The 15,361-nt window shown below is 36.6% G+C and overlaps 1 protein-coding gene across 21 annotated transcripts in view; it reads left to right on the forward strand.

Moving 5' to 3' along the window:
• IFT81 (intraflagellar transport 81) overlaps nt 1-15,361 on the forward strand; it is a 252,692-nt gene that overhangs the window by 114,173 nt on the left and 123,158 nt on the right. For all 21 annotated transcript variants that reach the window (XM_073222918.1, XM_073222915.1, XM_073222920.1 and 18 more), the window contains 2 exons: nt 6,126-6,289; nt 7,614-7,709. In XM_073222918.1, coding sequence (XP_073079019.1) covers nt 6,126-6,289; nt 7,614-7,709 — 260 coding nt within the window. The remainder of the gene's footprint in view (nt 1-6,125; nt 6,290-7,613; nt 7,710-15,361) is intronic.

Raw genomic sequence — 15,361 nt, forward strand, 5'->3', positions numbered from 1 at the left:
CATGGACATACAATGGGGAAATGACAGTCTCATCAACAGATGGTGCTGGCAAAACTGGACAGCTACATGTAAGAAAACGAAACTGGATCACTGTCTAACCCCATAAACAAAAGTAAATTCAAAATGGACCAAAGACCTGAATGTAAGTCATAAACCATAAAACTCTTAGAAAAAAACATAGGCAAAATTCTCATGAACATAAACATGAGTGACTTCTTCATAAACATATCTCCCTGGGCAAGGGAAACAAAGGCAAAAATGAACAAGTGGGACTATATCAAACTAAAAAGCTTTTGTACAGCAAAGGATACCATCAATAGAACAAAAAGGTACCCTATAGTATGGGAGAACATATTCATAAATGACAGATCCGATAAAGGATTGACATCCAAAATATATAAAGAGCTCACATGGCTCAACAAACAAAAAGCAAATAAGCTAATCAAAAAATGGGCAGAGGAGCTGAATAGACAGTTCTCTAAAGAAGAAATTCAGATGGCCAACAGACACATGAAAAGATGCTCCACATCGCTTGTCATCAGAGAAATGCAAACTAAAACCACAATGAGATATCACCTCACACCAGTAAGGATCTCCACCATCCAAAAGACAAACAACAACAAATGTTGGCAAGGATGTGGAGAAAGGGGAACCCTCCTACACTGTTGGTGGAAATGTAAATTAGTTCTACTATTGTGGAAAGCAGTATGGAGGTTCCTCAAAATGCTTAAAATAGAAATACCATTTGACCCAGGAATTCCACTTCAAGGAATTTAGCCTAAGAATGCAGCAGCCCAATTTGAAAAAGACAGATGTACCCCTATTTTTATCGCTGCACTATTTACAATAGCCAAGAAATGGAAGCAACCTAAGTGTCCATCAGTAGATGAATGGATAAAGAAGATGTGGTACATATACACAATGGAATATTATTCAGCCATAAGAAGAAAACAAATCCTACCATTCGCAACAAAATGGATGGAGCTAGATATGTTCAGGGAAGTAAGCCAGGTAGAGAAAGACAAGTACCAAATGATTTCCCTCATATGTGGAGTATAAGAGCAAAGAAAAACTGAAGGAACAAAACAGCAGCAGAATCACAGAACCCATGAATGGACTAACAGTTACCAAAGGGAAAGGGACTAGGGAGGATGGGTGGGAAGGGAGGGATAAGGGCATGATAAAGAAAGGGGGTATTACAATTAGCATGTATAATGTGGGGGTGGGGGTACGGGGCGGGTTATACAACACAGAGAAGACAAGTAGTGATTTTACAGCATCTTACTACACTGATGGACAGTGACTGTGAAAGGGGTACATGGGGGGGGACTTGGTGAAGCGGGGAGCCTAGTAAACATAATGTTCTTCATGTAATTATAGATTAATAATACCAAAAAAAATCATCATATAATACCTAAAAAAAAAAGTAGTTGGAGTGGACATCTTTTCTTGTTCCTGATCTTAGAGGAAAAGCTGTCAGCTTTTCACCATTGAGTGTGATGTTAGCTGTGGGTTTGTCATATATGACCTTTATTATGTTGAGCTCCATTCTCTCTAAACCCATTTTGTTGAGAGTCTTTACCATGAATGGATGTTGAATTTTGTCAAATGCTTTTTTAGCATCAGGTACATTGTTAAATAATGATAGAAATAATCTTCTTAAACCAATAGTCCATTAATTCAATTTTTTAGGTTTATTTATTTATTTATTTATTTATTTTGGTATCATTAATATAAAATCACATGGGCAATATTGTAGTTACTAGATTCCCCCCATTGACAACTCCCCACCACATACCCCATTGCCCATTGATTCAATATTTATTGAACATCTGCTAGATCTTGGGCACTAAGCTAAGTCTAGGAACAGTAAGCAAACATATTTCTATTAAAGAGCTCACAATCTAAGAGGTATGACAAGCAGTGGTCAATTAAAATGAGGCATGATGAGTATGCTGATGGAGCTTACCATAGGGTTCTGTAGAAACAAAGAGGTAAAACACTGAACCTTAACAGAATCAAGTGGCTTTCTGGATGTGGTGGCCACTGAGTTAAGTTAAAGTTGAGAAGGTGAGGGGGTGTAAGACATTCTGTGCCAAGGCTGAGTGACCTGAAAGAACATAAATATAGTGGGCAGATGATAGATGAATTGGAAATAAAAGGGTAAGTTTCTTCTGACTCTTGTTTCTAAAAAGATGCCAAGAGAGAGAGTGTCGGAATGTATGAGATAGTGCTGTGCCTCAACTGAGAGAGGGCAGTAGCATAGTGATGTTCATATGCTGGAGCAAAGAGTTAGTCAGACAAATGGAGATTTGAAGATTCAGAAGCAAAAAGTGAGAACTGGTAACAAACCTCTCCTGTGTGCTCCACGCATTGCATTGAATGCTCTACAGCAATGTATGTTAATTATTGGCATCTCTGACTCAACTAAACTCCAAGTTAGTCACCAAGTCATAATTGGTCTTTCTATTTCCAGGCCCTGTTACACATAGCAGACATTCAGTAATTGTTAAGTAGTTGAGAGGTGAGAGTAGAGACCTTAATCCTGGATAGGAAGAAAATTATCTTTTCCACAGATAAGACGGTTATCAAGTAAGAAAAAAAAGGCTGAATATAAAAGTAAAATATTGTGTGTGCAAAATATGTCTTTTTTTTCTTCTTAACTAAATATTTTTAAATTTTGATATCATACAATCACATGAGCAACATTTTGGTTACTAGATTCCCCTCATTATCAAGTCCCCACCACATACCCCATTACAGTCACTGTTCATTAGTGTAGTAACATGCTATAGAGTCACTACTTGCCTTCTCTGTACTATACTGCCTCCCCCATGCCCCACCCTATGTTACGTGTGCTAATCATAATGCCCCTTACTCCCCTTATCCCTCCATTCCCACCCACCCTCCCTAGTCCCTTTCCCTTTGGTAATTGTTAGTCACTTCTTGGGTTCTGTGAGTCTGCTGCTATTTTGTTCCTTCAGTTTGTGCTTTGTTCTTATACTCCACAGATGAGTGAAATCATTTGGTACTTGTCTTTCTCTACCTGGCTTATTTCACTGAGCATAATACCCTCTAGCTCCATCCATGTTGTTGCAAATGGTAGGATTTGTTTTCTTCTTATGGCTGAATAATATTCCATTGTGTATATGTACCACATCTTCTTTATCCATTCATCTACTGATGGACACCTAGGTTGCTTCCATTTCTTGGCTGTTGTAAATAGTACTGTGATAAACATAGGGGTGCATATGTCTTTTTCAAACTGGGCTCCTGAATTCTTCAGGTAAGTTTCTAGAAGTGGAATTCCTGGGTCAAATGGTATTTCTAGTTTGAGTTTTTTGAGGAACCTCCATACTGCTTTCCACAATAGTTGAACTAATTTACATTCCCACCAGCAGTGTAAGTGGGTTCCCCTTTCTCCACATCCTTGCCTACATTTGTTGTTGTTTGTCTTTTGGATTTTGGCCATCCTAACTGGCATAAAGTAGTATCTCATTATAGTTTTAATTTGCATTTCTCTGATGATTAGCGATGTGGAGCATCTTTTCATGTGCCTGTTGGCCATCTGAATTTCTTTGGAGAACTGTCTGTTCAGATCCTCTGCCTATTTTTAATTGGATTATTTGCTTTTTGTTTGTTGAGGTATGTGAGCTCTTTATATATTTTGGATGTCAGCCCCTTATCAGATATGTCATTTATGAATATAGTCTCCCATACTGTAGGATGCCTTTTGTTCTACTGCTGGTGTCCTTTGCTGTGCAGAAGCATACTAGTTTGATATAGTCCCACTTGTTCATTTTTGCTTTTGCTGCCCTTGCCTGGGGAGGTATTTTCATGAAAAAGTTGCTCATGTTTATATTCAAGGGAGTTTTGCTTGTGTTTTCTTCTAAGAGTTTTACAGTTTCATGACTTACATTTAGGTGTTTGATCCATTTCAAGTTTACTTTTGTGTATGGAGTTAGACAGTAATGCAGTCTCATTCTCTTACATGTAGCTGTCCAGTTTTGCCAACACCAGCTGTTGAAAAGGCTGTCATTTCCCCATTGTATGTCCATGGCTCCTTTATTGTGTATCAATTGACCATATATGTTTGGGTTAATATCTGGACTCTCTATTCTGTTCCACTGGTCTATAGGTCGGTTCTTGTGCCAGTACCAAAATATGTGTTTTTTGTGGGTGGACAGAGAGTGAGGAGCAGGAAGTTAAGAAGTTTCTTGCTTTGACAACATCTTTCTGAGAAACAGAGTCTTTACGAGTTGTATTCAGCAGCCTAGGAAATGAGTAGATTAAACAAACTTTTCATTGTTCCAGCTATTTTGATTAATAGGTCTATCTAAATTTTTAGTAACAAAAAGTGGCTTACAAAAAAGTTTCTATTAACATAAAAAGTATTTTTAGTGTAATTTGTATTTTTTCAAAGTAATAGCCATATTATAAAACATTCATGGAAGTTGACTCATCTTTATATTCTACACATTTGTGAGATTTATTATATAAAAGAAACTTCATTAAATTATAGTAAGATCAGTGAGATGTTTTCAGAGGATTATTAATCAAAAAGTTTGCTGAGATTTTAATGACCTTGTATTTAATTTCATCAGGATTTCAAAAGACAATTTTAAAAAAACACCACTCCTTCTCAAGTCTAAGTTAAAATTTTTAGAGAAAATCTTATGTGATGAAAGTCTGTTTTCATGTTTTTTAAAAAAACACTTTTATTGAAGTAAAATGGGCATATAATAAACTTCACATATTTAAAGTATACACTTCATAAATTTTCACACATGTAGAAAGTGGTGAAATTGGCCATCAACCTTAATCACGATACCCATCACCTCCAAACATTTCCTTGTGCCCCTTTGTAATATCGCCTGCCTCTCTCTGCCCTCTTCCAATCCCCAGAAAACCAATGATCTGTTTTCTTTCCTTTAGATTAGTTTGTATTTTCTAGAATTAGAAACTTTTTTTTAATAGGGAACATAATAATTAAGTTATATCTCTGATTACATGCAATATTTTTAAGAACTTAAGGATGGAGAAACTAGTCATTTTATAGCCAAAGAAGCCAGAATGTAGATTTAATTAGAAACCACATAGGCGTGACTGCCTAAGTACAGTGTGATTCATGAAACACTTTCTCTTCCCTCCCTTTCCCCCAGTTTCTAAAAAGGGAGGAAAATTGTAGGGATGAATGGAAAACTTGTGAAGTTGCCATTAATAAATTTTTACATGTTAATATATGGTTAGCACAACAAAACTAAAAATAATTTTAAGGCTTTGGGCCAGATTTATTATGCAATCTACGTACGTAGATTACTTAAACCGGAAATTCAGTGTTTTAAAAAGTCAAGCCAGTATTTGTAAATGTGTAATGGAAAAATGTGAAATAAACTTTTTAAAGCTCTCTAGTCTGGGAATTTATAACAAAACCATTATTCACTAAAAATCTGCGTGTGTGTGTATTTTCTCCAAATAAGAAAACTATTAAATCTTAAAAATATAATTTGAATTTCCACTTAACTGCAAGCTAATACTTAATAAAATCAAAACTACCAAACAGGAAAACCAAAAACATTTATGAAAAAGATAATTTTTCTTTTTTGGATTTTAATCTGTACATTTAGTAATGTCTGTACTGATTTGAGGCTGATAAATTATACTGTATTACCATTTATGAAGTATTAGAATAGAAATAAAATTGCATCAGCAGTATTGCAAAAGCAAAAGAATAAATGACTGCTTGTAGAAGAACTGCGTAGATCTCATTTGTGTTGTCTTTTGGTTCATGGATTTCTTAAATATTTAGAAGGTACAATATGACCTGAAAATATGGCTCTGCAAATGTTATTTTTGCATATTGTGAAGCATAAAAGAATTAGGTGGTAATTTAGAAAGACCATAATATTTCTTTTTCTATAATTATTATTCTATGTAAATTGTCCTTCATTATCATTCTAGTTAAATATCAAAATATTTTAATGGTTAATATCTTATTATACTAGATAATTAAACAGAATGCTTTCAACAGATATGCCTTACTACCAGGTCTTGTATTTTAAAGTGTACAAAGTATCTTTATACCTATTCTCTTGGGCTGAATATTCATTTATTTTATCTTAAAGGTTTAATGAAGAGGCTAGAGGAGGAGATAAAGTTTAATTCATATATGGTAACTGAAAAATTTCCCAAAGAATTAGAAAACAAGAAAAAAGAATTGCATTTTTTACAAAAAGTGGTTTCAGATTTTGCTATGGGCCATTCTGATCTTCTTGAACTTGAATCTAAAGTAAGTGACAATTATCTTCTTTTTATAGCCCCCAATTTTATCTCATTCCCAGTCCTGTGAAAATTATGTGAACTATGTTCTATGATGCCCTACTCTTGACTTTTGACTTAACCTGTGCTAAGAGTTATGGCTCTTAAGAGGAGTTCTTCTTTTTAAGGAATTATAACATTTAATGCTGTTACTTAATCCACATGATCTTATAAAAACTTAATCAAATGATTAGGAAAATAAGTAACTTGGATATATAAATTAATGCATATGGTTGATTCATAGGTTTATGTAGTCATATCATTTAGCTTATAAATTTTCAAATATTTTATGTATCATTAATTCTTATTTCTAAAATAATGTTACAGCAATTTTATATTTAAAGGTAATTTTTTATTATTGTGACTGTTTTAGATTTACTAAGCTTTCTTGTAATTCTCATTGAAACCTGATATCATAACATTTTTGTTCTCTAGAAATAAAACACTAAATCAGATGTACATGTACATTTTTAAAACATAATTAAATATCATGAAGGTTGATTAAAAGGGTTTGACTTAATCCTCTTTTAATGTGCTTAATATGTGATTAATGTGCTTAATATGTGATTAACTATTAAATATATCATTCTGACCATTTTATTCTTTTAATTACTTACAGAAATTAGGTATCCAAGTGAGATTTGGATCAAATTTAATGTCATAAAATTAACAGGAAAACTCTAGCCTTTTCAAAGGATAGATATACTGAAAGCCATGTGACTTTTTTATTTGTTGAGGCCTGTGTGCTTCTGTTGGCTTTATTTAGTTTATTTATATTTGAGAAAGGCTTAGATTAACGAGTAGGATAAATGACAGCTATCACAGAATCACAGATCATTAGAACAGGAAGGGTTTTAGATGTCATCCATGTCAGCTCACAGCTGAGTTCATGAATTCCTTGTACTAAATCCCTAGGAATGTTAGTCTGGATTTGTTCTTATCACTTGCAGCAAATTGAAAGTCACAACCTAGGTGAAGGGATAACTTCAGATCTTTAGAAATCTTTTTGATAATAACTTACAAATATTTCAGGTAGAATTCTTTAGGATAATTGATAATTTAGACATGGATGATTAAATCCATATAAGTAATCAAATTGTGTAAATATATTTCATGACCCATGAAATGTAAATTGTTTCTAAAAGCAGTCATAACCCACTTAAAGTGGAACTGTTCCTTCAGTCAAATCATTGATGATAAGAACTGTAAAATCAAAGCTTGGTTTGGCCAGATGTCTCTTAGTTTGTATAATCATAGGGAGCGTTTTAACTTTTTTTACTTTCATACTCTTTTAGATAAGTGAAATAAACACACAAATCAATCAGCTGATTGAAAAGAAAATGATGAGAAATGAGCCAATTAAAGGCAAACTCTCACTATATAGGCAGCAGGTAAGACCATTCTTTTGGCTCACATATTTAGATCTGTCATCTTATTCATGAACATCTTCATAAATACCACAGGCTATGTTATTGATAGTGTTAAAGTGAGATGGAAATAAAGAATAAATGTTCCCTGTCATTGCTAATCTCCAGATTATAACAAAGAATTTTTGGGAAAGCCACAGAAGACGTCTGTTCAAGTTTGAAATTCAGTATGCCTGGTAATGCTTAGTTCCCTTTGTAAGTGCCAACTGTGGTGATAGAACTATTTGTGTTTATATGTGTGAATGTGAAATTTGATTTTTTTAAAATGAAAGTTTACCTTTAGTGATATAAATAAAAATATAATCTTTAATGAACTGAAAGCAGTATGCTTTTTCAGCTTTAAAGTTAGCTTACAAGTGTAGAATAAATTATATTTTAGTGCTAAGGCATTATCATTCTATCCACAGCTATTAGATTGAGTGTATATAAGTTGTTATGTATTTCTAGACAAAAGATTCAAATGAAAGCCTTGGATTGTCTGAAAAGAACCAGGTAGGAGGAGTTTAGTGTAAAGAGCATTCTATAACTTCAGAAAATGCTGACCTACATAACAAAGCATTATTCATGGATACTAGAATTTTTTAAACCCTTTTTATAATGGAACATTTCAACCATTTGCAAAGGTAGAGAAAATAGTTCAGTAAACCCTCATGTGTCCCAAAGCTAGAGCAATTGTGGCCATTCTTGTTTCATCTCTACCCCCAGCTTCAACTGGATTCTTTTGAGGCAAAGCTTAGACTTCATATGATTTCACCTATAAATACTTCAGAATATATCTCTAAAAGGTTTTGAAAAAGCCTAATAATAATATAACATATTTGAAAAATCTAATCCCAAATATTGGCAAATATCCAGTCAATGTTCAGATTTCCTTGATGGTTTCCTTTCCTTCCTTCTTCCCTCCCTCCCTTACTTCTCTTCTCTCCTCTATTTCCTTTCCTTTCTTTGTTTCTCTCTCTCTTTCCCTTTTAGTTGCTTTGTTTTAATTAGGATCCGTACCAGATGCGTACATTACATTTGGTTAGTATGCTTAAGTCTCTTTTAATCTATAGGTTCTCTTTTTTGCTTATTTATTTATTTAATAGTTTTATTGCAATTTGTTTATTGAAAAAACTTATTTATTTATTCTGTAGCATTTTCCATAGTTTGTATTTTACTGATTATGACCCTGTAGTGTCCTTTTAACATGTTCCTCTGTTTCCTGGATTTCCCATATATTAGAACTAGAAATCTGAACAGATTCTGGTTTGATAATTTTGGGGGAAGACTACTTTCTAGATGGCATTATGTACTTTCATTTGGAGGAATTGTGTCTGGCTGTTTCCTTTTTTATGATGTTGGCAGCCATTGATTATCATTGCCTATCCATTAATTTCATGAGGGTTTACAAAATGTTAATACTATGATTCCTTCATTTATTAGCTGTACTACTTCTATAAAGAGAAATGTCCTTTCATCAACCATTTGGTTATCCTAAGCTATATATCCCTGTAGGAAAGGTAGGGTACATGCTTGATTATTATCTTTATCAGTTTTCAAAATTAATTGTTTTCCTCCCAACTCATTTTCATCCTCCAGCAGTAAAAGTGATCAATTAGGATTAGTTTTTTTTTCTTGGTTGCTTGTTAATCTAATGTTATTATGAATCATAGATATAATCATATTTGATAAGTTTCAAGCATTTTCCTTAATAATGCTTAAATTGTCCCAATTTTGGCTTTTCAAGTTAACTTCCAAGTCCTTTTAAGATTCTATTTGTCTTTGATAATGCTCTTGCTTTCTGGTATGATTAAGATATCTCCAGGCTCATCTTTTACGTTTCCTACCCTAGACCTGAAGTTAGACTTTTCTCTGAATCTTAATATTTTAGCAGGAAATGATACTTTGAGACCACTATTTGGGTATTAGGACTTCTCATTGCTGCTGGGGTAGCCATTGTTTTAAGGTCTTTTCAGTGGACAAAGCTAGGAATTAGTTTTTCTTTGTCCTGACATGCACCATGAGTTAGTCCTAATTCTAGTTCAGATTGAGGACTACTGTTTTTTTTTTTGTCTTTTCTTTTCAATTTTATTAAGGTATCATTGATATACACTCTTATGAAGGCTTCACAAGAAAAACAATCGGGTTATTGCATTCACCCTTATTATCAAGTTCCCTGACATACCCCATTGCAGTCACTGTCATCAGTGTAGTAAGATGCCACAGAATCCCTTTTTGAAGGACTACTGGGTTTTTACTTAACCTCATCAATCTCACATCTTTCTCCTTATCCCACACTGAAAATTTTGGTTCTCGGTGACACCAACATAATTTAATTCATTACTTGCTTTATTCTATTAGCACCAGTGTAATTCATCATTTTCTGTAATCCACACTTTACACACAACAGTTTCAAAATAAAAGTACCAATACTACCACCAAAAATATGATTACTGCTGAAAATGGTTTTTAGTTTGGTTTGTCCTTAGGATCCCAGTAGGGAAATACAGCCAAATTACTCTTACTCTTTTGAAGTCACCTAGAATATACCATATGATTTCACTTATATGTGGAATTTAAAAACCAAAACAAACAAAGCAGAAATGCACTCATAGACACAGAAAACAGACTGTTGGTTGCCGTAGGAAAGGGGGAAATGGGGATGAGTGAAATAGATGAAGGGGAAAAAAAATTAGTGAGAATGTTTGATATCTTGATCCAGGTGATGGCTACATGAGTACATACACAAGCCAAAACTCTTGAGCTGTATACTAAGATTTGTGTATTTTGTATGTACCTCAATAAAAAAATAATAATTTAAAAATAAACTAAAATAAAGTCACTTAGAATAATAATTCATCTGCATGATAATATCACAAATTAAACTACATATGTTACATACACATGTATATGTTCATTTCAGTTTTTAGGGATTACTTTTTGGGGATTAATTTGTTTTATAATTATAATATTTACATGATTCTAAATCAAATCTGAAAAACAAGAAATATTCAAGAGTGTTTCTAACATCTCCTGTGCTATCCACCCTAGTAATTGTTTTTTTAATTTTATAATTTCTTACATTAAAAAGTAATATATATATTTTCATGTATCTCCCTTTGTACAGAAAGAACATTATCACACTTTCATTCTCTGCTTTTTTAATTCTTAACAATATATGCTAGTGAATAGTAAAATAATCTTTATTTCTTTTTTTTATATCTTTATTGAGATACAACTCACATACCACATAGTATTCACCCATTTAAAGTACAGTTCAATGGTACATTCACAGAGTTGCACAACCATCACCACAATCAATTTTAGAACATTTTTATCACTCCAGAAAGAAACCCTGACTCCATTAGCAGTCACTTCCCTTGCCACCTCCAAAACCCTAGCCCCAGGCAGCTACCAGAGACCAAACCGTCTTTATAGATTTGCCTGTCATGGACATTCTATATAAATGGAATCATACCATAGGTAGTCCCTTGTGAATAACTTTTTTCACTTAGCATGCTGTTTTCAAGTCCATCCATGTTGTAGCATGTATCAGTACTTCATTCCTTTTTATAACTGAATAATATTCCTTTGTTTGGATATATCACATTTTTTTATACATTCATGAGTTGATGGTATTTGGGTTATTCCTACTTTTTGGCTATTAAGAATAATGCTTCTGTGAACATTCTTGTACAAGATTTTATGTAGAAATATGTTGTCATTTCTCTTAAGTGTGTTCCCAGGAGTAAAATTGCTGATTCATGTGTTAATTCTGTATTTAGCATTTTGAGGAAATGCCAGACTGCTTTCCAAAGCAGCTGTCACATTTTATGGTTCTACCAACAGTTTATGAATGTCCTGATTTCTCTCATCAATATTTATGTCTTGCCAATGAGTTCCAGCCCTGGACAAGTTCACTATGGATTCAGTGAGGCCAAAGAATGACAATGGAATGTTCTTGGGGTAAAAGAGTTTATTATCCAGGTTTGTTCTCCCAGTGATAGGTCAAGCACTAGAATTAATTATGTCTGCATCCAACAATCTGCAGGTCTGTGATCCTCCTTCGTCTCTGCCTCCACCCAGAGCACTGGGCAGAGCTCTTTGTATAGTGACTCAGTCAATAATAGCTTACTGCCTACAGGTATGGAAGCAGTAGCCTAGCAGCAGGCCAATTACATCATAAAGTTGTTTAGGTTCAGGTGAGGATCCTGGCCATAGAAACTTCAATCTTTCCCACACTGCACCCCTCCAGGACTCTCACCTCACACTCTACATATTCTCAGTCTTCCTCAAAGGTCTCTGTGCGAGAAAACTGGAGCATTGTAATCAGATTCCACAACAGCAACAGAGAATAACAACAACATACAGATAATACCAAAAATTATGATACAACAAAATTTTGATACAGGTAACAAAATTATAATAATCCTTAAGCCTGAGGAGGTTATTCTAGCTATATTCAAAACCAGTTCTACTCAGATGAGTTCATGACTCACACTTAGTAGTGGTACTGATAGGGAGCTCCATGAACCCCAGTGAGTAGCAGTCTTTTGCTAGGATGTGTGCCCAATCCACAAAGACCTTAAGAGCAATAAGACACATGTTTTAATCACACCAACATAGGCAAATCTTGTCCATCAGGTAGGATGTATGCAAGAGAGTGGTCCTGTGATATTACTGTGGCAGGAAGGGGGTCCTGTCCAGGTCTAGTATACCATACCTTCACCCCTCTTCCTGCAGGGGTTACTGAGGGGTCTATGTATAGTGCTACTGGAGGTGTATGCACTGGCCATAATGATCAAACAAAACTCCCCAGTAAGATGCTCCTACCTACTGGCCATTTATTATATACTCCTGTGATCTTTGGGGGCCACTCTACTGTTACTCCAGAAATACCCAGGAGGCCGGCTTCCAGAACTTTTCCCCAAGGTGCCAGGAAAGGCCAGCCATCACTGGTCCATGTGTCAAAATGTCCAAGGCCATGTCCACTCAATGGAGTCTCGAGGGTTTAGTGCAGTTGGTGCTGGCAGCAAGTTATTATTCTGGCGGCCAAATCTTGGCTTCAATGATTTCTCCTTGGTTTGTATTTGCAGTTGTATAGGGGAGGCAGCAATATGCATTAGCATGTCTATGAGGCTCAATGTTCCCTTTCGGGGTTTCTCGTTAAAACACCATAGCACTGTCCATAAGTGGACTGACCATCCCCATAGACTATTGGTGTCTGACTTCAGTCCAGATTTTAGCAAACGCCTCTCTATCATGCCTGCCGCAGTAGGATTGTATGGCACCTGAAACTTCCAGTTGATTCATAACTGTTACACCCTTCTTCTTTTTTTTTCTTTGTTATGTATAAAAAATGACTTATTGAGCACCTACCATGTGCCTGCACTGTGCTGATGGGAAAGGGGGATGCAAACAGCTTTGAACTGCTCTCAAGCTCACCATGTGCATCAGTCAGCTTGGGCTGCTACAACCAAATACCAGAGACCAGGGGGGCTCACGAACAGAAGTGTTTTTTCACATAGTTCTGGAGGCTGGAAATCTGAGATCAAGGTATCATCTGGTTTGGTTTGGGGAGCCTCTCTCCTTGGCCTGTAGATGGCCATCTTCTCCTCCCTGAACTCCTACATGGGCTTCCCCCTATGCGTGTCTGTCCTAATCACTTCTTGTAAGGACACCAGTCATGTTGAAGTAGATCCATCCCATAAGACCTCATTTTACCTTAGTTACATCTTTAAAGGCTCTATCTCCAAATACAGTCACATGCTGAGGTCCTGGGGGTTAGGAGTTAAACATAGGGATTTTAGGTGGGGGCACAGTTCAGCCCATCACAGTGCCCCACCCATATTCCCTCACCCTTACCAACTGGGCTGCACACTAGTCCAGCCACTAGCTACCAGCACCTACATTTTTATGCCTGAAGGCTTTCTCTGAAGCCAGCTTTGCCACCTGTACAGCAAGCCAGAAGTTTCAGGAAATCCATGTTCCCTGGAGCACTCTTAATGGTGATGGAGTTGATCTGCAACTACCCAGCTCCCAGCTCCTTAAGCCGCTGTGTGTTCCACACTGTGTTGCACCCTTCTTATAGTGCATGTCCAGTACAAGTTCAAGTGCCTTGATCACTCTCAATTGCCTGTGGTCAGCCATAGGCTGCAAAGAGATGCTCCAGGCCTCTTCTGGTCATCTGTTGGACTGCACAACATATAGGAAAAGCAAACAGAAGTCCAGTAGCTGTGTCTACACAAGTCATGGCATATTGGTACCCTTCTGACATGGGTAGAGGCCCTATATAGTCTATCTGCCACCTGATGAGGGGTATTGGCTCCTTAGCTTTTGTCCCATGTTGCTGTGGATTTCGGTGTAAGTCCCTTTTAGAGCATATGATACACTCCTGCTGGGCTCTGCTGACTTCTTCAAAGGTCAAAGGCAAGCCTCACCATGGGCTACAGCCCACATTGTCTTTTGCCCTGCATGCAACAAACGATGATCATTGGGCCACATCAGAGGCAGGCTTTCCTTCTGGCCAGCATACCTGGGCCAATTCATGTGCTTCATCATTTCCTGGGGATGCCAACAGCAAATGATCTGCCACGTGATATACTGTAACTGTTTTAGTCTGACCACAGACCCATAAGTCTTGCCACAGATTTTGCCCCAGAAGGGGTCAGTGACCAACCAGGTTGGCATGGTACCACAGAGTAAAGCCTCAGTAGATGGCCCAGGTGTCAGTGCAGACAACTATTGGGGAGGGCTCCTGGCTAATCACAAGCCACACAAGCCCATAACTCTGCCCATTGACTGCTTTTCCCCTCACCATCTTCCATCCATATTGTCTCAGTCTTAGGATGGAGAACTACAGCCCTCCATTTTAGGGGCTGCCCATGGCTGGAGCCATCTGTGTATAATGCATCTTCAGGTATAGGGGCTCTTCCCTCGCAATAAGGGTTCTATTACTAATGGTTCTAAAGTAAATTTTTCTGCCTTTCACTAGTATTTTTTGCAGGGCCCAATAAGTGTTGGAGTTCTTCAGTCAAGGGGCTAGTAGAGAGGATGCTGTGCTGCTGTATGTATGCACCCCACTTGGCAGCATAGGTGTATAAATAGGTATACAAATATAGTATATTTGCCACACCACTCCATGGCTTTTGGGTCCAGTCTCTTACCCACCCTGCAATGGGATAGGTGGCTATTACTTTTATCAGGGCCATTCCAGTGATGGGTTCTGTAGCCAGCAAGGCATGATACATGGCAGTCAATTTTTTTTTAAGGTGTACACTACCTCTGCTCCTTTCCAGAGGTGCAGCCAGAATCTAATAAGTAAGCGAATTCATTCAAGCTGCTGCCAGAGGCCCCAGCCATAACCATCTTCAGTCACAGGAACATCTAGCTCACAGGGCCTTAGATGGGTCTGTCACACTCAAGGCCTACACAGCTTTAACTGCCCATTTTGCTGTAGTAAAGGCAGATGCTCATGTCTCATTCCAGTCCAACCTTTTGCTGTAGTAAAGACAGATGCATATGTTTCATTCCAATCCCACCTGGTGCCCTTTTGCACTAAATTGTATAAGGGCTTCAAAATTTGTGCCAAGTGCAGGATGAACACTCTCCAGTAGCCTAGAAGACCCCCAAACTCC

Source organism: Manis javanica, chromosome 15 (genome assembly GCF_040802235.1).
Source record: "Manis javanica isolate MJ-LG chromosome 15, MJ_LKY, whole genome shotgun sequence".
Taxonomy (NCBI): Eukaryota; Metazoa; Chordata; class Mammalia; order Pholidota; family Manidae; genus Manis; species Manis javanica.